The sequence below is a fragment of the Penicillium psychrofluorescens genome (assembly GCF_964197705.1).
Source record: "Penicillium psychrofluorescens genome assembly, chromosome: 2".
NCBI classification, from domain to species: domain Eukaryota; kingdom Fungi; phylum Ascomycota; class Eurotiomycetes; order Eurotiales; family Aspergillaceae; genus Penicillium; species Penicillium psychrofluorescens.
Window position 1 is genome coordinate 4,121,119 of NC_133440.1, and position 23,777 is coordinate 4,144,895.

Sequence of the window (23,777 nt, forward strand, 5' to 3'; positions counted from 1 at the left end):
TTGGGTAATGTTTTGCAAGGCTTCCTCTACCTGCGTGACATGTCTAATTGGATTCAACCAACTATAGGTATTGCTTCGGTGCTCCATACGTTTGTAATGCACTATCGACAAGAGAAGTCAGTGCGGGGGCTTTTGCTCACCCTGCGTTCCTGAAAGAAGAACATTTCCACAGAATTGAAGGTACGTGAATTACGAGATCAAAAGAGGCGTCGAGCGAAATCTTAAATCGTGCCAGGACCACTGTTTCTCTCCTGTGCAGAGGAGGATCATACATTTGATACAAAATCTCGGCGTCAAGCTTTGAGCATCCTGCAGTCAGAGAGAAAGACATATCAGCTTCAATTATTTTCGGGGGTTGAACATGGATTTGCTCTCCGTGGGAACATGAAAAATGCGCATGAACGTAAGTTTGCGGCAGAGTAGACCAAGAAAAAGACTGTTGACAAAGTTAGGCTATGTCAAGGAGCAAAGCATGAGAGGTGTTGTGGATTGGTTTAATTTCTGGCTTTCACAGTAACATGAACTGCCTCATAGCATGCAAAACCGTGTTGAGCAGTTCTTATGCACTTAGAAAGAAAAGAGCTGGATAGTTGTTCATGCGGCGGTTCCACCAGAAGAGAAGAATCTTTATAGAAAGCATTATTTACCTTAAGTTAATTAGGCCATCTCAATCAATTCCTAACAGACTTAAGATTTCGCTCCATTTAGCCTCGCTCACACTTTATCCAGGGAATTCCCCCTTCCCTCGCCAAGTCCGGTGTGTTTATGTAGCCCAAAATCTAATGTATAGCATCTGAAGCAACTCGCACCTCTTAGCTCCTTGGAATAAACATTCAGAGCTTAACACGAAAGAGGCAGCCACGATATTATCATCAAGGCTTCAAGCCCCATGTAGGAGATTCCCCCCACGGAAGAGGGGAAGAGGCAAGCCCCCTCATTCGCCCTCCAGCCTTTAACGGCCACTTGCCGAGCAGTGAATCCCAAGTTATTGGTTATGTCAGTCTCGTGATGGTATATGAAAAATCGTAGTCGGAAAGTGCCCGATGCGATTTGCCGACGCCTCCGCACTCCTCTCAGCGATCTATTCCTACTCCATAACAAGAGGTCATACTTGAAAGATAAATTAACAGACCAATACTTAAAAGTACCGTGTGTTTTGCGTTATTTAAATCTCCATCACTCACCCTGACAAATTCATGAATCTACCATAATGAGTTCTGTTCCGAAAGCATTTGACTTCACCGGCGATGTGGCAATCGTCACTGGTGCTGGATCTCGCATGTCCGGTGAGTTTTAAAAAGGCGTAATCCTAATCGCATAGAGCCTACATTTAAGCTGAACCTCTCTTTTGCAAATTCAGGCGAGATCGGGAATGGCCGCGCAACTGCCATTCTTCTTGCTCGGCAGGGAGCGAAGGTGGCTCTCGTCGACTACAATACAGAATGGGCCGAGGAGACTAAACGGATGATTGAATTAGAGGGGGGCACTTCTGCGGTTGTGCAGGCTGACGTGACTGAGGAAGAAAGTTGTCGCAAGGCCATGGAGAAGACGGTCGAGCTTTTTGGGACAGTTCATATTCTCGTCAATATTGGTAAGTGCCTGGTCCAGATACATCATCTCTATAGAAGTTTCTAATGGTCTAAGCTAATCTGGATCCTTATTATTCTCTTAGTTGGTGTTGGTGGTGCAATGGGCGATGCTACACAGCTCGACCTTGCCGCCTGGGAGAGGGATTTCAAAATCAACGTCACTAGCATGGTCCTTATGAGTCGGCACGCCATTCCAGAAATGAGAAAGAATGGAAGAGGAGCAATTGTTAACATGTCATCTGTGAGCGGGCGTAAGTCTTCCAAATCGCGTTCTGTGATTTCTGGTTCCCACACGCTGACTGCCAACATCTCAGTTCTTGGAGGAAACCCTAGCCTCTTGTATCCTACAACCAAAGGAGCAGTTATTCAAATGACTCGCGCCATGGCAGCACAGCATGGCCCGGAGAAAATTCGGGTCAATTGCGTGTGCCCTGGGATGGTTTTCACCCCAATGGTACGAGGGAGAGGAATGACGGACGAAATGCGGCAAGCAAGAATCAATCAAAACTTGTTAAAGCAAGAGGGAACTGGCTGGGACGTTGGAAACGGTAAATCCCCTCCAAATTTGCTCCCAGTCGTCAAATTTATCTAACTCTACAACCATTTAGCAATCCTGTTTCTTTGTAGCAAGGAAGCTAAATGGATCACCGGGCTAATCATGCCGGTAGATGGTGGTGTAAGTATATCGCATCTTGTTGCAGATTCATACTAACTTGGCTTTTGAAGACAACTGCTGGAAAAGCCGACCGACCGGCGCTGAAGGCGGACACACTTGCAGAGCAAAATACCGGTGTGCCCAACAGTAAGGCTTGAGACGCATGCAATGCTCAGATGGCGATCTCTGCTTCTACGACCAGATTATCAATTGCTTTAGTACAAACAGTTTACTCGCATTTGTCAATCTCGAAAGCAGATATTTCATGGCACTCCACAGGTCAACTACAATCTGTAGGTAAAGAACGGACAGAGAAAAGGAGGGTGGAAACGATGTCAAGATAAATTGAGGTAAATGCCCACTGAAATCAAATTAGGAAACCAAAAACAAAACCATTTTGTGTATCAATCAACTCGCCAAAATCGCACCTCACATCTAAACCATTTAATGTAAATATGGACATAGCCGCCCCCAGACGAACCGAACAGGATGCACCACCACTACACCACCTATATGATATGAATTGAACTTTATATGACTATTCGTGCGAATTCTTGTTACTCCGTTTCAGCGCTTTAGGCAAGAATGTCGACCTCTTATGCTCCTGCCCTTGATCCACGGGCTGGCCTTGGGCATGAGCCTGGTACTGATACTGGTAGGGCGCACCATCACCAGGCGCAGCCGCCGCAGCTGGGATGGCGGGAGCAGACGGAGTCTCACGCAGCGAGCGCGGGGAGACTGTGTCGTACCGTGAAGGAGCCTCGTACTGGCTCGGCTCGAGCGCGGAAACGGGCGGGCCGGAGCCGGAGCGGCGGTCGCGGTCTAATGACTGTCGTGTGTAGCCATTATTATTGTAATGGGTGCTGATACTGCTCATCGGGATGGAGTCATAACCATTTTCGCGGCTGTAGTACGCCGGGTTCGAGTAGGCGCCTCGCGAATACTCCGAGCTGGGGGAGGTGAAAGCTTCCGACGCCGGTGCTTTTTGGAAAGTCATGTGCGCTGGAACCCGTGGTTGCGGTTCGTAGCGTGCGTTGCCTCGTACTCCTGGGGGTGCGGGTGCGCTTAGGATGGGCACCTCGCTTGAGGAGGAGGGTGTCAGCCCCGCTTGCACGGGGGAGAGGGGTGCTGGCGGGTGGATATTATCTTGCTCTGGGACCGAGGCGCGAGTGCCCTCTTTCCGGCGGCCGGTCGATGGCTCGCGCGAGGGAGCGCCGGCCCCGACGCTGCGGCGCTGGACATTGAGCTGTTGCCGGCCTTGACTGGAGGAGCCTGTTGTCGTGCGGTACAGCTCTGCGTCATCGTGGACGTCACGGGTATCACGGCCAATATCTGCAGCTGGAGACCGGGCGTTCAGCTGTTCAACGATGGCTGCTTCGCTGTGCCGCTGATTGCCTGCTCCGCGTTGGGTGACAGTCCCTGTAGATCGGCCGTTGTCAACGCCCGAAGACTGGGCAGTGTCATAGTTTGCCATATCACCCGCAGCCGCAGCAGCTGTCAGACCCATCTGACCAGATCCATTTTGACGATCAACCCCACCGTTCTGAGCAGTAGACTTGCGATCATCACCGGCAGTGGAACCCGCATCGGAATTGTCATCGTCCTTCTTTTCCTCTTCGGCTGCAGCGGCACCGGGAGCGCGGATGGGGATCTTGCGAATGGCGAGCACCAAAGCACACATGAACTTGGACCTGCGCGCAGCACGAACGGTCTCATTTGACCAATTAGACTTGTGACGAATATCGACGCGCAGCTCCAGCTTGTCCATGTCACCAACGCCAACGACTTCGACATTAAGGTCCTGCTGGAAGTCGCGGCAGTTATCCTTGTCACGAACAAAACGCTCCATCTCCTCGCGCAGGAATTGGATATCGGCGAAGGTGGTGTCGAAGCTGACAGAGACGGTGAGCTGTTCGTACATGGCGTTGGCGCGGGTGAAGTTGTCGATCCACAGATTGTTGAGAATGTTGTTGGGCACTTGGGTGGTGCGGTGGTCGGTTATGCTGCGCAAAACAGTGTAGAGTAGCGAGATGCGCTCGACGACATAAGACTTGTCCGAGATGTCTACCCGGTCACCAATGTCGAAGGGGTGTTTGACGAAAAGGAAGATGCACGATCCGAGAACTTCTTGCGCAGTGACGGAGAAGATGAAACTTATGGACAGCAGAGAGGTGGCGCCGGCTGCGATGACCGTGCCGAAGCCACTGGTGACAAAGGAGACTGCGAAAGAATTAGCAAAGGAACATGAAGAAGTCGGAGAATGCCTTACCAAAAACCAAGATGCCAATAATGAAGGCCACACCAAGCAGCAGATTATCCAAAACATGAATGGCTTGGTCCACGTCATGCATGCTATGGTTGAGGGACTTCCTCATGCGGCCAAATTCGGTGACAGTGAGAATCATCTCGTCGAGGCTGATGTCGCCATTTCCATCTTTATCCAGAACGGCAAAGCACTCCTGAGCCTCAGCCTCATGCTCAGCACCCAAGACCTCAACGATATCCTCCAGGTACAGGGCCTCACGACCCTCCACGACAAAAGACATCCAGATACGGCGCGCCAGGGCCTCAGCGCAGCGCTTCCGCTCCAGCGCTTCAATCACAACGGAGTGTGTGGAATTCGGATTGAAGACTTGCTTGCCCGTAAGCTCGGAGGCGACATTTCCAAAAGCTGCAGTGACCTTGTCGCCAATACGGCCGACATTGCGTCCCACATTCTGCCCGACCTGGCGCATCATGCGGAGAGGCATAATATCAGATCCAGGCTTGGGGTCATTGGTTCCATTTTGAGCAAGTATAGAGTCAAAGATCAAGGAGTCCTCGTCAGCGAATTCATCGCAGTACACGGGGAACATATTCCGGGATGCCTCGTAGAGGAGACCGACGAGGTAGACGTTGTGTTTGGACTCTTTGATCTTGAAGTCGAATTGTTTGCGGTGGTAGCTGATGGAGATGAGCTGGACGATGGCCTTTTCTCCAAGAAAGATCAAGCTGCACACGAGTAGTGCGAAGAGGATATTCTTCACGCTCTTTTCCCAGGAGTCAACATCCGTGTCGCCGCTATCTTGTTTCCCGGGGGTCAGGGTCATGATCTGTGAGATGTTGTCAGCAATTCCATCTAGCTAAAGGGGGAAGGAAAACTTACCGGAAGAAAAGTCACCAACGAAATAATACACCAGAATACAATCGTAATGGGCGTCTCCAGGGCACGCAGAATAAGCGCATACTTCCTCGTCCCTGAGCTAACAATGCCACACAAAAATTGGAAGACGTATGGCAAGAACCTCGCAAAGACTTTGCACGTCCATAGAGACACCCAAACGACTTCAATCCATGCAAAAAACCAGTAGATATGCACACCCCCGATCTTGGCGTCCTGGGCGGCAGTGGCACCGACGATGATGGGGATGGCGATCAAGAGGCCGATCGGGGTGATGTAGAATAGGTAGCGAGTGATAATGGAATAATTCAGAAGAGCCTGGTAGAAGCGACCCATGCGGTTCATGGTTCCATCTTCGGGAGAATCGGAGGGTTTGCCCGTGCCCTCGTTGATATCGTCTTGTGCTTTGTGGCGACGACCAGGCAGGCCGCGATGTGCCGCTACGGCACCCGATTTCTCATCCACGTAGTCAGGCGAGGACTGCCCTTTACTCCGGGAGCCCGTCTGCGTCAGGCGCGGGCTGTCGTGGAGGGGAATATCGATAGTGGCATCGCCATGGGGCCCATTCCCAAACCCCCCGTCAGGCATATCGTTTGAAGGAAGGGGGGTGAACCGATGAAAGAACGAATTGTTGCTGTTGTAGCTGAACCGGTTACCGTATTTGTACCGATTTTGATTCCTCCGGTAGCTGTGTGTAGAGGTGTTGTTGTTGTTGGAACGTCGAATGAGTCCCAAACCGCCGACGACCATGGCGGCAATTTGGCGAGGGGCCCCTCGCTTTTATTCCCGGTCCAGATTTCGACTTTTTTCTGATTCAGCTCCGATCTGTCCTGGAATTGGTTGATCCAATTGGCCAAGTGGAGATCACGTCGCACTAGTTTGCGGCGCGACTTCCCCTCGTCAAGCTAGTGGCGTTGGCCTTGTTTCGGCTTTTGCCCTGGTCCGGCGTTGGGATTGGTGTTGGACGCGGTCGATCATCCACCGACAGCACAGAGTGGACCCGTTGGATCGGCGATGACCGAGGTTCGGTTAAGACTGTGATCGGGGGATGATGTGATGGTCGGAGAATTAAGAAATTTAAGGTGAATAGGAAAAAGTATGAAAAAGTAACTAGGGGAAGATGCGAAATGAGAGCATGACTCGCAGGAAGAAACAATACATAATCAGGGGTATGTGTTGTTGTAGGTCAAGCCACACCATGTTTCATCAAAGCCAAAAATGTGGGATTGCGCGAAGTATGCCTTGTTGCTAAGCACCGAAGATGTCATACCCTAACTCACGACCAGAAGTACAGCTACTACTTTATTATCAATAAGGCAGTGAACAGACGGCCAGAAATGGCCGCCTTTGATGCCGTTGAACACGTCTCGCTCCCCGGCGAAGGCCTTGGCACCCCGTTTGTCTTCGTCCACGGCCCACATCCGGTTGGCACGCACGCGACTCCATCCACGCCGTTGCCCGGATTCCCCTGTCCCCCGCCACGGAAGAGCCTCTTTGCTAATCACAGTTTCCTAAGCGGCCTTGAGATACTGGTTCTTGCTTAGCCATGTGTCCACGTCTTCACAGTCCCGCTGGAGCCAGTGGATCTTGACGCGGATAGCATCGAGGCTTTGCTCAAGAGAACGATCGAAGTCCTGTACCAACAAGTTAGAAAAAAAAAAAGCCGAGCAAATGGGAAAACAACATACCTTAGTGTCAACAGAGGAGAAAAAGCTCTCGACGTCTTTCATCTGCTCTTCCGTGCAAAATCTAGACGTAATCATCTGCACAAGCCAGCCAAGCTTGTCCAAGGATGGCGGAAGACGCTTGACCAGGGAATCCCAGTTACTCTTAACCCAAGCCCAGCTCGCCTCGATGCCTGCTGGATGCTTCTGGAGACAGCTAAGGGGCTCAGTGAGATCCTGACTCTTGACCTCAGTGCTGATGGCAAGGTCAAGAGTGCGCCGAATGAGAGCCGGATCTTCAGCAGCCCCAAGGCAGCATAAGGCGCTGAACTTTTCGTCCGAACTGGGGGAGTTGCGGAGCCGATCAAGGACAAGGTCGAATTCTTTGACGCCGCCATGCTTCAAGACAATCTTAAAGACATTATCGCGGATATTGGGGTGGACAGCAGAGAGATTTCCGTCAGCCAAGCTGCTAAACATATTCTTCGCAGCTTGGACGATAGTCGCATCGTCAGCCATACCAGCAGCTCCAAATAGAAGGGCTTTAAACTGCTGCCGAACGTGGTCATCGTCATCAGAAAATTGCCAACCTAGCTCATGAGCTTTTTCAGAAACCAACTTGCATTGAAAATCTTTCAGAGCGTCTTTGGTTTCGCCATTTTTGAAGATCCAAGCAGTACGCAGAGTTTCAAGTACGTTTAGCATCTGACTCCAGACTACGAACTCGGTCTCGTAGTTCAGGCTCTGAAGCATCTCGAGAATACTAGACGTACGCTGATGCCCTGACGCGGCTAAGGCGCCGGCATCGGCAACCATTCCCGCCCGGTCCTCAACGGTCAATTTGCCCAGCTTAGCGGCCTGGCCCAGTAGGGCGAGACGCTCAGAACTATATGAGGTGCGGTATAGCCCCGAGTGGTCAGCATTGAGCTTGAAGAAATCCAGATCGGGCACCTTGAAGCTGCCTTCCCTCTCGGCTAGCATCAAATCTTCAACACCCTGTGTGGTACGGAGTGCGAGCATCACAGGGTAAATGACAGTATCTTCGTCCGCCCGAACGTCATTAGTTCGCAGAAAACGGTTCTGCTTCACATGAATAATGGATGAGTCCTTGTCCTCTGTGACACTAATGACAGGGAATCCGACATTCATAGTCCAGGTTTCCATAACCGATTTCACAGGCTTGCCACTAGTATTAGCTAGCGCCGCCCACAAATCGCTGGTTTTAGTATTGCCATAGGCGTGTGTCTTGATGTAGTTTCGTATACCCTGTAAGAGAACGTCCTCCCCAAGATACTTTGATATCATGCGTAGCACAGCAGAGCCCTTGGAGTAGGAAATCTCGTCAAAAATCTGGTTTATCTCATCCGTGCGCTTGACAGGGACCTCGATTGGGTGACTACTGCGTAGTGAGTCCAATGAGAACGCATCCTGTAGGTTGTCGACAACATAATTCTCCCAGACCTTCCATTCAGGGTAGAAGACATTGCAAGAATACCACGACATCCACGTCGCGAAACCCTCATTTAACCATAGACCATCCCAGAAGTCCATAGTGACCAGATTACCGAACCATTGGTGAGCTAGCTCGTGCTGAACGGTCTCAGCGATAATCTGCTTGCGCGAGGCACTAATGGTCGTCTCATCCAGTAGCAAATAGATGCTTTGATAGGTGACCAACCCCCAATTTTCCATCGCTCCCTCAAAGTCGGGAATAACCACCATGTCCATCTTCGGCAACGGGAATTGGCTGGCAAATGCCTTCTCGTAGAAATCTAGAGTCTTGGCGGCAAGTTCTAACGAGAAGCGGCCGTGCCCGATGTCCTGGTCCGGTGTAGCGTAGACCCGAATCGGAATGTGGAAAGTATTGGTTTCAATGAAGTTGAAGTGCCCGACGACGAAAGCAATAAGATAGGTGGACATGAGGGGCGAAGTATTGAATTTCACCGCTTTCTTTCCTCGCGTTTCAGTCTCAGACACAATATCCATATTGCTCAGACAGGTCATGCTTTTGTCAGCGATCAAGGTGACAGTGAATCTAGCCTTCAGGGAAGGTTCATCAAAACAAGGGAACGCCCGGCGGGCGTCCGTCGCTTCCATCTGGCTTGCTGCCAGATACTCCGTCTTTCCACTCTCCGTCTTATACGACGATCGGTAGAAACCCGCCATATTGTCGTTGAGAACTCCGGTGAAGACTAGTGTCAGCTGGGTGTCAGACCCCGCTGCAATGGCCTGAGAAAACCTAATGGTCACGACTTGGACGTCTTTGTTCAGGGAGATCTCAGGCTGGGTTTCAACCACGGAGCCCTGGGAAGAGATAGCTGCGCTATGGATCTCGATCTCGTTGGAATTAAGAGAAATGAAGCTAGTCTCCTCATTCACCTGGAGACTACAGATTCGTACATGTAAGCATTTGAGCCGATGTATACGCTCTCTCCGAGAAAAAAACATACTCAATAACAACAGTTCCATCGTAAGTAAATTTGTCAAAGTTCGGTTCGAGCGTCAGATTGTAGTGTAATGGCTTGACATTCGTAGGCAGGATCTCCCGTCCGTCGATATTGTCTGCCGAGCGCGATACGCCACCGGTTTGGGTGCCACACATTTTGCAATTGGAGTGGTAGGGTATGTATGGTTTGGGAAAGAAGGGACAAGTAGCCCAAGAAGATCTTGGAAGGGCTTAAAAAGTAGCGGCGCACAGGAGGCAAGGATTCGCTTTTTGTAGCCTGGCTGCTTTAAATATACCCTACCCACCTCCTCCTATGAAAGAGGGGAAGGAGCGATCACCCGAAAGGGACAAGTGTCGGCCGTGAATTACGGCTAAAGTAATCCCACAGTCGAGTAGAACACAGAGACCAGCGGATGATACCAGGCTCGCCAATCGCGCTGGCACAGTAGAATGCGAAAACAGTTTGTTTACCCCTCTGACATTCCCCCTTTTGTGTCTCGGCCCGTAACCGAAACCACGCTAAAACCTAATGCCATGCAAGTCCTACTACAACATCACCGGGGTATCAAGGTTCCGGTGACACTTTATGAGTCATTAAGCGTAATTGATCTGGGCTGTGCAATGTGTTTCTCTTTGAGTTATCACATGACGTTGACCTAGTTTCCGCCATCTCGGTGCTCCTGCAACGGGGATCAAGAGGGGCAGCTAGCCTCGAATTTTGTGAGCAGACAAAAGAAATTTCAAATGTACAAGGAGAGTGCCTCTGCTAAAAACCTGGGAGGGATCACAGCCGTAACAGCCCAGGATGTATGGGCGAAGACGCTAGTATATACATAACTGGGCATTTGGTACGGAAAGTGAGCATCTGGGAAACGAAGGCTGAGCTGAGACGCGGATCTCTCCCAGATGTACTGCGCCCAGTCAGGTACACAACAACTACTCCCAACAGCCACTACCACGGCACCCAAAACTCGGCAGCAGCTATAAGGTCCCACTCGACACTCTTCAATGACGAGGGAAAAGCGTCCGCAGACGGATGCGAATTCTCCGAAACTCCAAATGGGTTCTACTTTGGAGTATTCCGTTTAGCTGTTCTCGTCCCTACCGTGGCTGTTTGGATTTTTCTGTACCATTAGATTGGAACGCTGCTATCCGGCCTCAAAGGAAACCCCCGTATATAAACCTAATTAAACACTGCAAATATAGTACAGATTATCACAATCGTAGCAGCCCCGAGATTAGGAAGAAGTCGACCAACCCCGCTGTTCCCAACATTAAGAGTATTGTTGCCGAAACCGACAGTTCGAAGCCAAGTCGGGGAAGATGCGTTCATGTCGAGAACATCTGAATGATAAGCATCCAACACCCCGTTGAATTTAAATCGTATGGTGCCTTGTACTGCCGGCCCCAGTTCCCCATTAGATCCACCAATGTAATTCGTGTCGTTGGACCTCAAGAATGGAGATGCCTGAAAATCCCCATCGAGTGTGAGGTTTGCAGTTTGGTCGTCAAACGTAACATTCATCTGAGGAAGCATGAAGCTCTTCCACTCCTGGGTGCTCCACCACTCGTCGCCTGGAGTTTCTAGTACCGACAAAAGCCAGCTTCCGTCATAGTAACTGGAGTTGCATGTGGGCATCCGAATATCATCATAATTCATCGAACCGTATCCATCAGTATCATTCAGTGTGCCTGTCAAAGAAAACGTATTTTGGGACTTGGTGGCTGTGATATTGAAGTAGTCGGGAGGGGCAGTCATGTTCTCCTGCGCTATCCATGTCGGTCTTAACAGGTCAGAATTGCGGACTACGGCCAAACCCCGGACTGTGATGATACTTACTGAGACGAATCAAGCGCCCACCAGAATTGGTTGCTTTCAAAAACAGTATCCTCCCAAGGCAACGTGGACCAGTTATAATTCGGCGGTATCAAAGTCAGCCAGATGTTGACTGGGTTGGACCCCGTATTGTATGTGCCTCTTTCCGTGATAGCCAAAATCGAGTTCCATTTCATGGTTGTCGTGTAGTTTTGTAAAGGCGGACACAGAGGGTCGCCCGGTTCACGCCCCATCTGGGGCGTCACTGTCACCTCTGTTGTTGCATTATAGTACCTGCAGTCCGGTTATTCATCTGATCGAAACATGTTACGGCTAGCACATTACTCACGATCCGACCCATGTATACATGTCATTCAAGCCTGTGACATTGACGGGGCGGAAGTTCTCCGCAGGACTGTAGTCTGGGTCATCCTTGGCAAGGACAGTGGCCGGTAAGCTCAAAAGATTTGAATATACAAAAAGCCAGCTCAAAGAACGACGCATGGCTGCCGCAAGGGAATACAACGGAGGGTGGAGACGACGAAAAAAATTAAATTCCCACCTTCGTTAACTCGACAGGGTATTGCGGGCTATATAAGGGGCGATTTCTGGTGCCTGGGCTTGTCAGCATTTAGCTTGGGGATATTTGGGCCGACGGGACGCCAAGTTCAGCGGTGTTCCAAAGATCTAAAACTGTCGATTTTAGCGCCTTTTTGAACCGCCCATAGACCGCCCCCACTACTCTGTCAGTTTAACGTCTTTTCAAACGCGTCGCGCACTTGTAATTTGACCCACGCGTTACCCATTATGTCTCCTATTCGCACTGGATGACCCTTGCGTGTCTATAGGGCTCCTTTACGGTCTCCTATTTGCCAACGGAGCCATGAACTTGATGTTTTCACCCGTACAAAGCTAGTGGACTTAAAAAAGTTGCTGGGACATTCTACAAGATTCATACGCCATACCTATCAATTCCAATTAGTACTATTAAGCTAACTATCGCAAAAGAGAGTAAACGTATTGATAATCAATCTACACAGCGCTCAGGGCGTCCACGCAAGTTTTATAGCGAGGATAGAGCAAAACTTTTAGATGCGATTGATGGTAATCCGCCCGTTTCCTATGATGAACTCCTTGCTTCCGTCCATCATGAGGTCAAAAGATCTCGTATGTGTTGTTCTGACTCTGGTTTCATTTTTTTAAGAGTGTTTACATGCTTATAATATCGTAGGTAACTAACTAGCTTAATATTGTCGGAAGTTGGTGACTAACGCTTCTCTAAAGTTCGTTTTCCGGGTGGAGTTCACCTAAATCTTTAAATCTTGCAGAATTAAACCACGGTGGACCCAACACCGTCTGTTCCTACGTCCAGATATGGTCGCTACCACGCCGGGGAAAGACAGAAATCATACTGGCCGGCAACAACCTGCCGCCGGGCTTGGAGACGAAAGCGATGATGTAAATGAGACTACAGCTCTCCTTGGATCCGGCACGGCCACGCGCGCCGACGTGCGCACGTTGGACCCTGCGGTCGGGTCGACACCGCCAGATGGCGACGGCGCGGATGACAACGATGATGATGAGGAAAGGCCGCTGCCCAAGCTCCAGGTCCTGCTGCTCTGCTATGCCCGAGCGATTGAGCCCCTGGCCTTCTTCTCCATCTTTCCCTACGTCAACCAGATGGTCCAGAACAACGGGGACGTTGCAGATTCGGATGTCGGCTTCTACAGCGGAGTCATCGAGTCGTTGTTCTCCCTGACGCAGGCCATTGTTATGATATTCTGGGGCCGAGCCGCCGACCGCGTCGGGCGCAAGCCGGTCCTGGTCTTCTCTTTGCTCGGTGTGACCGCGGCGACGGGTCTCTTCGGGCTAGCAAAGACCATACCACAGATGATTCTTTTTCGGTGCCTTGCCGGTGTCTTTGCGGGGACCATCGTCACCATCCGCACTATGGTGGCCGAGCACAGCACGTCCAAGACCCAAGCCCGGGCATTTAGTTGGTTCGCCTTTAGCGGAAACCTGGGCATCTTCTTGGGACCTCTGTTGGGCGGTGCCCTTGCCGATCCGGTACACCAGTACCCGCGCGCCTTTGGAGCCGTACAATTCTTCAAGGACTATCCATATGCGCTCTCAAGCCTGGTGGTGGCAGCAGTTGGAGTCACTGCTACCCTGTCTACAGCCTGTTTTGTTCAGGAGACGCTAAAGAAGGAGCCTGCATCTGACGACTCGCCGGCTCAACGCAGTGATACCTCGATGTGGCAGCTTCTGAAATCGCCAGGTGTAGGCATGGTCATCTACACGTACGGGCACATCATGGTCCTCGCCTATGCTTATACGGCAGTTATCCCGGTCTTTTGGTTCACTCCCGTACATCTCGGGGGATACGGCTTCACGCCCCTGCAAATCTCGCTGATGATGGGTCTGAACGGTGCCGCCCAAGCCGCGTGGCTCCTCCTGATCTTCCCCCCATTGCAGCATAGGATCGGGTCGAACGGAGTGATACGCCTCTGCGCCTCTGCCTATCCGGTATTCTTCCTGTGTTGCCCCATTGGCAATGTCCTTCTGCGCGCGGGGACCGAAGCATCTCTCAAGGCTTTCTGGATCTTCATGCCGGTGATTTTGGCCGTCGGCTGCGGTGTCAGCATGAGCTTCACGGCGATCCAGCTCGCTATAAACGACATTTCGCCCTCGCCGAGGGTCCTGGGCACGCTGAACGCTCTGGCCTTGACTGGCGTTAGCGGTCTGAGGGCCTTCTGCCCGGCCCTCTTCACCAGCATCTTTGCTCTGGGGGCGAGAACACAGCTGGCCGGGGGTTACGCCATCTGGATTCTTCTGGTCCTACTTGCTTCCGGTTTATCGCTTGCAGCGAGATTCCTACCCGAGCCGCGGGAGGCCCGTAAGCGCCGAAATGATCAAGAGAGGTGACATGTTTCTGGCCTCCAAATTTACGGTCTCATTGGTATGTGAAGTATCCAGCGCTCAGTATATAGGTTAGCCAAATTCATATATTCTTGTTCTTTAGCTTTTCCAGCCTTGGTGTAGGAACATCTACACCAAAGACTCAACCAATCATTTGATGTGCCAGATTGAACAGAAATAAGTAGACAAATGAGCACATTTCATAGTGGTCCCATCATAATACAGCTCACTTCGCTTGTTCCCTCTCCTTTGTGATCTCAGTCTCTTTTAGTCTGTCACACCAGTCGGTATAAAAAGCCTGCATGTTATATATAGTTTAGATCTATGTTCGTATGCAAGTAACTCGTAGTATCGAAGGCACTTCATGAACACGTCCCTAGTGCAATCCTTATTTAATACTTTCCAATTGACTATATACAGAGCTATGTACCCAAACAAATCAAGCCCTCGAATCCCTCTGCAATTGCTCAATCTCCAGCATAATCTTCTCCCTCCCCCACCCCTCTTCCAATCCTCTCACCACAACGTCCAACTCACTCTCAGGTGCCATCCCACTAGGCGCCGGCGGACGCTTATCCAAATTCGTCGGAAACGGATACGCCTCCACAACAGCCTGCACGAAAGCCCTGACCTCCCTAGCGGGCAAACTCCAGCGGGCGGGATCCATATCTGAATCTGCAATCACGCCCCCGGCCTCACCCTTATACTTGCTCACCAACAAATCCCACACGGACTGAATCAACGGCAGCGTCTCAACGCTCTCCATCGTTTTCCCCATCGCGGCACTAATCTGCAATAGATTCGCAACGCGTCGGAACCCGCCGTTTGCGGGATCCATCACATTCGCGCCTGCCGCGTGGAAGAGCGCGGGATTGAAGAAAACCCCGTCGCCCAACGAAAGCGGGAGCGAGATATAATTTGCCTCGAAAAAGGACTTGAACTCATCCCGTCGCCACGCGAGGTATCCCGGCGCATAGCACTGGCTGAAAGGCAGGTAGCGGGTGGGTCCGGACTCGAGCGGCATATCGCTGTGCGCGACGGCGCCCTGCAGAGTCAGGAACTGGGACGCGAGCTGCAATGGAATCGGATAATGCCTGCATCTCTCTTCGTCCGGGAAGCCGAGGTGGTAATCCCGGTGTGGTGCCTGGGCTTCCCCGCCTGGGTGCACGGCGTTTACTTGCGCGGTGACTTTGTAGCCGGGGCCAAGCCAGGCGGTGCTGACGGCCGCGAGCCAGGGGTTGGAGTAGTAGGATACGAAGCTTTCGGGGTCGGCGAGAGCGTGCTTGGAGAAAGCGCTCCAGATGCGGTCGTTGGTGCCGCCAGAGGCAAAGTGGTCGCCTTTTGAGGAGAAGGCGGAGGAGGATTGCTCCGTTGCGATTATAGAGTCGTAGGCTGTGTTTGTGGCGGATAGGACGGCGGAGTATTTGGCTGGGTTGTACATTTTGCGTAGGACGAAGACGCCAGGTCCCGAATGGAGAATGTGGTGCCATTCATCTTGGAGGCTGCTTAGGTTGTTGGAGGAGGTTTGGGATTGTTCTAGGGTTGGGATGTCGTAGATGGGGACATTGTGTGAGATGCTGTCGCAGAGAGGGTAGGTGGTTGGGTCGGTGGTGCGTGAGCAGAGGTGCTTGAATTCTTCCAGGTTTACGGAGGAGGCGTTGTAGAGCCGTGAGGGCGCGGGAGATGTATGGCCGTTCATTATGGTGGTTAAGGTATGTGTGTGGTGGTGTCTGTCTTGAAGGCACAGAAGACGGCAGTCAATCCGATTTTAAAGTCTAGAATCCAGCGGAATATGGTCTCCGCCAATGCATCCCCGCATCGCATTTCGTGCCGAAGGACATGGTGAACAGAAACATCAACTGCAAGACCACTCGGAAAATTAATCCCGAGCCCGATTCGTCATTGTTAGGATATCACAGGGGAGGGCTATCGAGCAGTCTATAGTACAGGTCTACTATCAAAGCGAAAGCAAACAAAAAGGCTAGACAGCCCTCTCGAGATCATTATTGTGCCCGCCGCCATGGCCAGACAGGGCAGAGGCCCAAATAAAGCAAAACATCCGTCCCGCGACGCCAGTCCTAAACAAGAAAGATAGAAAAAAGACAACGCCGAGAAGAATGGAGAATTCAAAATGAAGGTGACACAAGATTCACCCGGAAACTCCCATCAACAGAAATGTATTCGTCATCCCATGCCAGTAGTCCCATGCGTTGATGGATAAATCTCGTCAAGAATAAAAAAAAAGATCTATGGTTCGAATCAAACGTCTTTGGCTGGGGTCCAGCAAAAAAAAAAAAAGAAAAGAAACAAGAACAAAAAAAGAAAAAGAAAATCGTTAAGCGGGCAAGCAAGATAGTTGCGTCAGCTCATTCAGGCATTCATCATGACCACCCCGACATCTGAGGCCAGAACGGGATCGGAGGGTGCGGGTTCGCTCGACTTGCTCGACTCGCTGATGATCAGGTGGTTCTCGGACATGGTCTCCACCAGTGCAGCGGGTCGGCCAGTGACGGTGAAGAGCACTTTCAGCAATGCACCGGGGCTGCGGGTGCCGTCGGGCATTGTGAGAATTGCTTGGTGCGTGTGGGTGAGGAGGACGCGGACTAGTTCGCGGATCGGGGCATCGGTGGATGTGTCAATGATCACGTCCAATCCATCGATCACACATACCAGCAGAGGCGGGGCAAAGTGGACGAGCGTGTCGATGAGTGACAACGCTGCTTTCCAGCTGCCCAGCTGTCCGTCTAGCTGGCGGAACCGCTCTGCGCCCAGATCCAGCACGGCGTCACTGTCCACGACGGGCGGAAGGCAATCGATTAGTTGGCGGATTAGACTGTATGTGAGGGCAATAAACCCTTGCTCTTGCGGCGTCAGTCCTTCTACCTCTTGCGTGGGCAGGGAACAGAAATGCGAAATGACGGGCAATCGTGCCTGTCTGGCAGACGAAGCGTAGCAGGCGGACGTGAGCGCCACAGGGCTCGGGGAGACAGTGGGTGACCCGCCCACCGCCAGGGCCTGGGACCGCAAGCTTGTGGCCCATTGCTGCAAGGACGCGATGACACTGCCCTCGGCAGCCACCTTGACCTCAGGTTCAACATCGGCGATTTGATCGTTGTTGTCAAAGTACGCTTGAAGATGCTTCGACGCACTTTGAAGCTCGAGGCGGGCCAGACGGCGTTTCGACCCTCGAGACCACTCAAACTGTGAGGTATCTAGTCGGTGGTTAGCGAAAACCGCGCTGATTTTTGAGTTAGGGGGGTATATTCATACCGAGATTCTGGACGGCAGCCGTGCTCAAACAAGCAATGCCACTACTCTGCTCAACGGGCTGCAGCTGCTGGCTCAGGGCACTCAGGGCTTGCGCCAGGAGGTGCTCTCGCTCATTGCGGATACGATCACGGTCCTCTGCGTTCTGCTGGATGTCCCATATCAATCGGCGGGTGATTGTATTTTGGGCCGCAATCCGACGCTCTGTTCCCTGGCGCCCGATCTGGCTCAAGCGGGTCTCCTCCCACAGAGCCCGGGCATTGTACGGGAGGGTCTCCCAGACCGACTCTTCCTCGTCCATTTCCATCCGATCTTCCGCTCGCCAGGGGAGATCACGCGCCCGGTGCTGGATGAGATGGACCAAATGATCAAACTCGGCGTATACATCCTGGTTGTGGCTTTTCAGGGACTTGCAGGTGGATCTCCGCACGTAGTAGTCCATGAATTCCGAGAGCAAGAAAAATGTGATGGCGTAGATTTTCGCAATGGGTGCCGCGGCATCGGTCGGAGGAAGAGTTCCTCCGGGAAAATTGAGGGTGTTATGGATATCGAGGAGAATTGTGATCAGTCCCTCCATGAGGTGCGGACAGTGTACCGTTGCCTGCGATTGGGATGATTAGACTCGTGACAGTCTCTATTTCGGTCTCTCGCTCACCTTCAATAACGATTGGAGCACCCCATAGAAGAGCAGGGCGTAGAGGTTGGATTCGGGCAGAACGGACAGCAACGCCGAATGAGTGTCTAGGGTAGGGAGCAGGCGATCGCAGAGGGCGGATGCCTGACTGTACACCCGTTGTCGCGGCCGGGACATCCAGTAGGTCTGAGTTTTGCGCACGAGATCGACAATGTCGTGAGCGGTCTGTGGGCGGGCATCGCCGTCGACCACGCGATCCTCGGGCGACAGATGGCTGTTGAACCATTTCCAAGTCTGGGCCAGCTCGTTGCGTTCGGTGTCGAGTTCGGCGATCGCAAAGGTTCTACAGGACATTGGTTAGCAGGGATGAAGCGGCCTCCGCAGAGAGACACGGACGGTAAGGGTGTTGGCGGCCATTGCTCGTCCCTGGTCCCCTGACGGTCGCGGGGAAGATCGGGGGGCATGGTGTGCCTGGGTCCCATGAAGGGGCGAAGAGACAAGAACGAATGTATGGTCGGGCGCAAAAGACAAACCCGGACAGCAAGATCAGGAATTCATGACATGAGGGGGTGGTTGATGTGTGGGGGGAAAGGGAAGGGAAAGGGGAAGGAAGAAAGCAACCCCTGTGGAAGAGGGGGTTTTCGGGCGGCCATGGCGCATTTTGCGCGACCGTTCACCGTGGTCGATGAGAGCCGAGGCCTTTCCCGCCAGGGTCTGGTGCCCAGGATGACTGGAGAACGACCATCCCTACGGCTATTCTTGCATCGCTCGAAGAAGAAAAAGAAGGCAAACCATAATCAGATTAATAAGAATCCTCATTGCCTCCGGTGACTGGACCCGGTTCCTCTGAACGAATACGACAGCTAGCGAACACTGCTAGTATTCAGTCCCGAACACGGTCAGCACGGATCTCGTCGATCCGGACGAGTCCAGTGCGATCGAGGGCTGATGGACCTCCCCCATTCGTGACCCGTTCGTCATGACTCGCGAAGGTCCGGTTTTCACCACTTAAATAATGTCCACTCTTGCTGCTCTTTTCTTTTTCCTGCCCGATCCCCTTCACTTCCGACGTGTATCCTGCGTAGTGGAATGCCCCCACACTGCCCCATCCGCCAACTCCCGTGAACTCATCATCGTGGGGGAGGGCTGACCATGTACTCTTCCCTTCCTGCCTCTTTCTCCCTCCTCTTCTTCAACCTCCTCCTCCCCCTCTTTGCTCCCTTCCGCCCGGGCCGATGTGACCGTCGAGTCCTCCAACAGTTCCCACGATATCTCCAGTGTCCGCTACCATCTACACAGCCACGATAGCCTGCTCAACCAACTACAACTCGCCCCATTGACCGAGGGTCTGAATTCCCTTTCAGACGCCCAACTCAAGGTAAATGATATTCTGTCCGGTCGCAACCCACGAATCGACCAACTAACGGGCGGCCCCAACGCACATAGGCATTCAATCTCACCGGCTCGACGGTCGCCGTCACCCCCAGTAATTCCTTGTCGCTGCCCAATTCATCCATTGCCTGTATCTCTTGTGATCAATCAGAGTATGAGTCGGGGTTTGTGAGTGCCAGCGACACCGTCACCAACGTCATCTCCTCGGGAAGCGCCCTAGCCATCCTCCTCTACAGTGAATCTGCTGGGCATTGCGACTACTCGTCTGATGAGAAATTCGCCAACGTTTTTACTCTGCTGAACCCCGATGCTGCCAAGGCCCTTCTCAATTCCACCGGCTCTTCTCTCAGCATCCTCTCCGCCATGTCGACGGCGTACATTCCATCCGGCTCCTCGGATCCGATCGGCAGCCAGACGAATAACGACAGCCCCAACACGGGTATGTGCTTATCGACCCCGGACTGAGTGGTCCGTGCTAACTGTCTCACAGCGATGATCATCCTCTACAGCATCACGGGGATCATCACCGCGCTCTTCCTGGGGATTATCATCACGGGCGCCGTGCGTGCCCATCGTCACCCGGAACGATATGGTCCCCGCCGAATCGCCGGACGGGTCCGGCAAAGTCGAGCCCGAGGTATAGCCCGAGCCATGCTCGAAACCATCCCCATTGTCAAGTTCGGCGACAATGAAGACAGCGTCGAGGCCGCCAAACGGGACGTCGAAATGACCTCAAACCCGGAGGAAGCGACCCATGAGCATTCCCCGCCTCGATCAGACAGTATCACCGCGGTGGAAATGACCGCACCGGGCGACCCCCCGCCGTCAACGTCAGAACAACCATCCGACCGCCCCCAGACGACCGCTCGTGAATCCAAACCCGATGTGCCCGACGCGGGCAACTTCTCCTGCCCGATCTGCACGGACGACTTCATCAAGGGCCAGGATCTCCGCGTGCTGCCGTGCAACCACCAATTCCATATGGAGTGCATTGATCCCTGGCTGGTGAATGTGTCTGGCACCTGTCCTCTCTGGTTTGTCCCTCTCCCGGTCGACTCCCTATCTTATCTGGGCCCATACTAACAGAATCCTTCCCAGCCGCATTGATCTCAACCCGCCTCAAGCCGAAGAGAAGGGCGAAGAAGGAGAGGGCGAGACCGCGGAGAACACCAACGCGGAGACCACCCCCGATGGTACCGCGACTCCGACCGCCGATGCAACGCAGCCTCACTCGCACCGACGTCTCACGTCACTCCTGCACAGCCACAGCCCTCTGAACGCGCGGCACATGCATCAGGCCACCGTCGAGGAGCGCCTCGCTGCGCTCCGACGGGTGCGCGAAGAGTCTCAGGGCCAAGGCCAAGGCGAGGGATCGCGCCCGAGTCGCAGACTCACGACACGTCTGCGTGACCGGTTCCGCATTCGCACCCGCGCTCATGGCGTCGAGGGTTCGTCTGGTGTGCAAACACCGGCTGAACCGTCCGTACCGGCCCCGACTCAGCCGGCGCCCGCTGCTGAACCGCCCGCTGCCGAGTCTGAGACATGATCTTATTTTTTTTTTCTTATGTTTTGGCGCTGGCATGACTTTACGATTGATTGATTGATTGATACACTTTTTCGGTCCTTACTCATTTTGTCAAGACGGACGGCGTTGAGCACACTACGGGCGGAAAAGAATACGTGATTGGGTTTTCTTCGACGTGATTTATTATGTTTGGTCTTGGTCTATTTGCATATACTACTACATGTGTGTACTATGTACTGTTTATAGGGGGATCAGGGACATTATTGCATATAAAAGGAACATATATTGTCACGCCGTAATATTCGGAGATGCCATCTCTAATCTCACCTCGCTCTCTCCCCGGCTGGCCTCGGATCCATTCCCTGATTATGTCTTATTTTTCCCCACGGAGAAAACTCCCCCGACTCCACTTGCGCCTTTTTCCCGCTTGTCGCATGAAACACCGAGTTACTCAGCTTCGGGCCGCCCAGCCTGTCACGGGGATTTGGGCCGGCAGCCTCAGGTGTCGAGGGCATGTGAAGCGGCTGCGTCATGGGCGAGGAAGACACGAGGGAACAGGCCGAGGTAGTGATGGAAGAGAAGAAACGATCATATAAAGAACTTGACCTACAGACGTTACTAATATCGTGACTCCAAATAATTCCTTTGTGAGGTCCACCCCCTCACCATTCCCCCCATCCGGTGAACGCAAGCAGACAGACTCGGTCCCGTCCGGGGTAACGTATTTAGCGATCCTCGCAGCCCTGCCCGCCAACATGGCTCCCCCAACAACATCTTCTTCTTCCCCCTCCACCCGTCTCTCAGCACTCTCCAACCACATCATGGGTTCCACTACCCCTGTCTTTACCGCGCAAGCCGTGGCCGCCGCGCCTGAGGATCCCCTGTTCGGTCTCATGAAGGCCTATCGCGAGGATCCCGCCGAGAACAAGGTTGATCTGGGCATTGGTGCCTACCGGGACGATAATGCGAAGCCGTGGATTTTGCCGGTTGTGAAGAAGGTATGTAATGACCGATCCCCCTCTCGTTCTCCCTGTTGTTTGCATTGCCAGTCCTCGCTAACGAGAGCAAGGCCGACAACGCCATCCACAACGACCCTACCCTCAACCACGAATACCTCTCCATCGGCGGCCTGCCCGAGTTCACCGCCGCGGCGCAGAAACTCATCGTCGGGTCTGATTCTCCTGCCATCCGAGAGAAACGGGTATGTCCTCGCGAAAGACAAACTACGACCACATCAGGTAACACTACGTGCTAACGCCCCACCAGATCTGCTCCCTGCAAACCATCTCGGGAACCGGCGCCGTCCACCTCGGCGGCCTCTTCCTCTCGAAATTCCACCCCAACAAACCATCCCTCTACCTCTCCTCGCCAACATGGGCAAACCACCACCAGATCTTCACGAATGTCGGCCTCACCCTGGGTAACTACCCGTACTTCTCGAAGGAGACCAAAGGGCTCGACTTCGATGGCATGCTACAAGCCATCCAGGGCGCCCCCGCTGGCTCCGTGATCCTGCTGCACGCGTGCGCGCACAATCCCACCGGCGTCGACCCCACCCAGGAACAGTGGAAGCAGATCGCAACCGTCATGCGGCAGAAGAACCACTTCCCATTCTTCGACTGCGCCTACCAAGGCTTCGCCTCCGGCGACCTCGCGCGCGACGCCTGGGCGATCCAGTATTTCGTCGAGCAGAGATTCGAACTGTGCGTTGCGCAGTCCTTCGCCAAGAACTTCGGTCTATACGGCGAGCGCACGGGCGCGTTCCACTTCGTCTCTGCGCCTGGCGCTGACGCATCCAATGCATCGGCCCATATCGCCAGCCAGCTGGCTATCCTGCAGCGGTCAGAGATCTCGAACCCGCCTGCTTACGGGGCCAGGATCGCTAGTCGGGTCTTGAATGACCCGGCCCTGTTCAAGGAGTGGGAGGCCGATCTTAGGACTATGAGTGGACGGATTCAGGAGATGAGGAAGGGGCTGAGGCTTCGTCTGGAGAAGAGGGGCACGCCGGGGAGCTGGGCGCATATTACCGATCAGATTGGCATGTTCAGTTTTACGGGGTTGAGCGAGGGGCAGGTCAAGGTGTTGAGGGATAAGTGGCATGTTTACATGGTGCGTTTCTTCCCTCTCTCTTTGCTTTTTTTGTTGGTGCAGACTTGCTGACGATGAGCTACAGACCAAGAACGGCCGCATCTCCATGGCCGGACTGAACTCGCATAACCTGGACTACTTCGCCGAAGCAGTTGACAGCGTCGTTCGTGAGACTTCTTAAGCTTAGGCTTAGGCTTAGGCTTACGGCTTCTGTGCACGATCAAAATTACTCTGACGCAGGACTGAGGGTTGTATTCCTTGCTACAATTTGGCTTTTATGAGGGGCATCTTCCGATAGTCATAGTCAGCCAGACGTTGGATGGATGACTGTCGTGCTGTCCTGCTGCATTCGTATTATATGTTGTAGATCTATGATGTTTTTTGGGATTTCGCGTTGAATACAGTGAGATTTTCGGTTAGGGTCTTTGGCTTGTGTTTGTTGTTAGATGGTGCTATTACCAATGCGTCAGTCCTATATATATCAATGCTCAGGTCAGATGCTAGGATGTCGTACAGGCTGTATTCCTGAAAATAAGGTAAAATATACATTGCTACGGCGCGTATGCAACAGCGGGATATCAGAACACCCAGGCTAAATGAGTGCATGATAATATACAACAGA

At 52.7% G+C, this 23,777-nt stretch overlaps 8 protein-coding genes across 8 annotated transcripts; 4 read left to right on the top strand and 4 right to left on the bottom strand.

The window, feature by feature from the left end:
- Positions 1-1,210: 1,210 nt before the first annotated feature.
- On the top strand, positions 1,211-2,402 carry PFLUO_LOCUS3724 (uncharacterized protein; the record flags this gene model as incomplete). Its single annotated transcript, XM_073781001.1, has 7 exons — positions 1,211-1,286; positions 1,361-1,591; positions 1,673-1,840; positions 1,952-2,043; positions 2,107-2,137; positions 2,198-2,265; positions 2,316-2,402. The coding sequence occupies 7 exons, from the start codon at positions 1,211-1,213 to the stop codon at positions 2,400-2,402; spliced, it is 753 nt and encodes a 250-aa protein (XP_073637799.1).
- Positions 2,403-2,782: 380 nt separating this feature from the next.
- Positions 2,783-6,154, bottom strand: PFLUO_LOCUS3725 (uncharacterized protein; the record flags this gene model as incomplete). Its single annotated transcript, XM_073781002.1, has 3 exons — positions 2,783-4,464; positions 4,514-5,336; positions 5,390-6,154. 3 exons carry the CDS (start codon positions 6,152-6,154, stop codon positions 2,783-2,785), a joined length of 3,270 nt encoding a protein of 1,089 aa, XP_073637800.1.
- Positions 6,155-6,915: 761 nt separating this feature from the next.
- On the bottom strand, positions 6,916-9,670 carry PFLUO_LOCUS3726 (Aminopeptidase 2 mitochondrial; the record flags this gene model as incomplete). The annotated part of the gene is made up of 3 exons (XM_073781003.1): positions 6,916-7,038; positions 7,093-9,454; positions 9,519-9,670. The coding sequence occupies 3 exons, from the start codon at positions 9,668-9,670 to the stop codon at positions 6,916-6,918; spliced, it is 2,637 nt and encodes an 878-aa protein (XP_073637801.1).
- Positions 9,671-12,704: 3,034 nt separating this feature from the next.
- Positions 12,705-14,255, top strand: PFLUO_LOCUS3727 (uncharacterized protein; the record flags this gene model as incomplete). The annotated part of the gene is made up of 1 exon (XM_073781004.1): positions 12,705-14,255. One exon carries the CDS (start codon positions 12,705-12,707, stop codon positions 14,253-14,255), a length of 1,551 nt encoding a protein of 516 aa, XP_073637802.1.
- Positions 14,256-14,688: 433 nt separating this feature from the next.
- On the bottom strand, positions 14,689-15,948 carry PFLUO_LOCUS3728 (uncharacterized protein; the record flags this gene model as incomplete). Its single annotated transcript, XM_073781005.1, has 1 exon — positions 14,689-15,948. One exon carries the CDS (start codon positions 15,946-15,948, stop codon positions 14,689-14,691), a length of 1,260 nt encoding a protein of 419 aa, XP_073637803.1.
- Positions 15,949-16,619: 671 nt separating this feature from the next.
- On the bottom strand, positions 16,620-18,614 carry PFLUO_LOCUS3729 (uncharacterized protein; the record flags this gene model as incomplete). Its single annotated transcript, XM_073781006.1, has 4 exons — positions 16,620-17,461; positions 17,520-18,117; positions 18,172-18,493; positions 18,547-18,614. The coding sequence occupies 4 exons, from the start codon at positions 18,612-18,614 to the stop codon at positions 16,620-16,622; spliced, it is 1,830 nt and encodes a 609-aa protein (XP_073637804.1).
- A 515-nt stretch (positions 18,615-19,129) lies between these two features.
- PFLUO_LOCUS3730 (uncharacterized protein) lies at positions 19,130-21,088 on the top strand (the record flags this gene model as incomplete). Its single annotated transcript, XM_073781007.1, has 5 exons — positions 19,130-19,142; positions 19,515-19,528; positions 19,597-19,981; positions 20,033-20,576; positions 20,641-21,088. The coding sequence occupies 5 exons, from the start codon at positions 19,130-19,132 to the stop codon at positions 21,086-21,088; spliced, it is 1,404 nt and encodes a 467-aa protein (XP_073637805.1).
- Positions 21,089-21,888: 800 nt separating this feature from the next.
- On the top strand, positions 21,889-23,336 carry PFLUO_LOCUS3731 (cytoplasmic; the record flags this gene model as incomplete). The annotated part of the gene is made up of 4 exons (XM_073781008.1): positions 21,889-22,065; positions 22,137-22,268; positions 22,334-23,176; positions 23,241-23,336. 4 exons carry the CDS (start codon positions 21,889-21,891, stop codon positions 23,334-23,336), a joined length of 1,248 nt encoding a protein of 415 aa, XP_073637806.1.
- Positions 23,337-23,777: the final 441 nt, after the last annotated feature.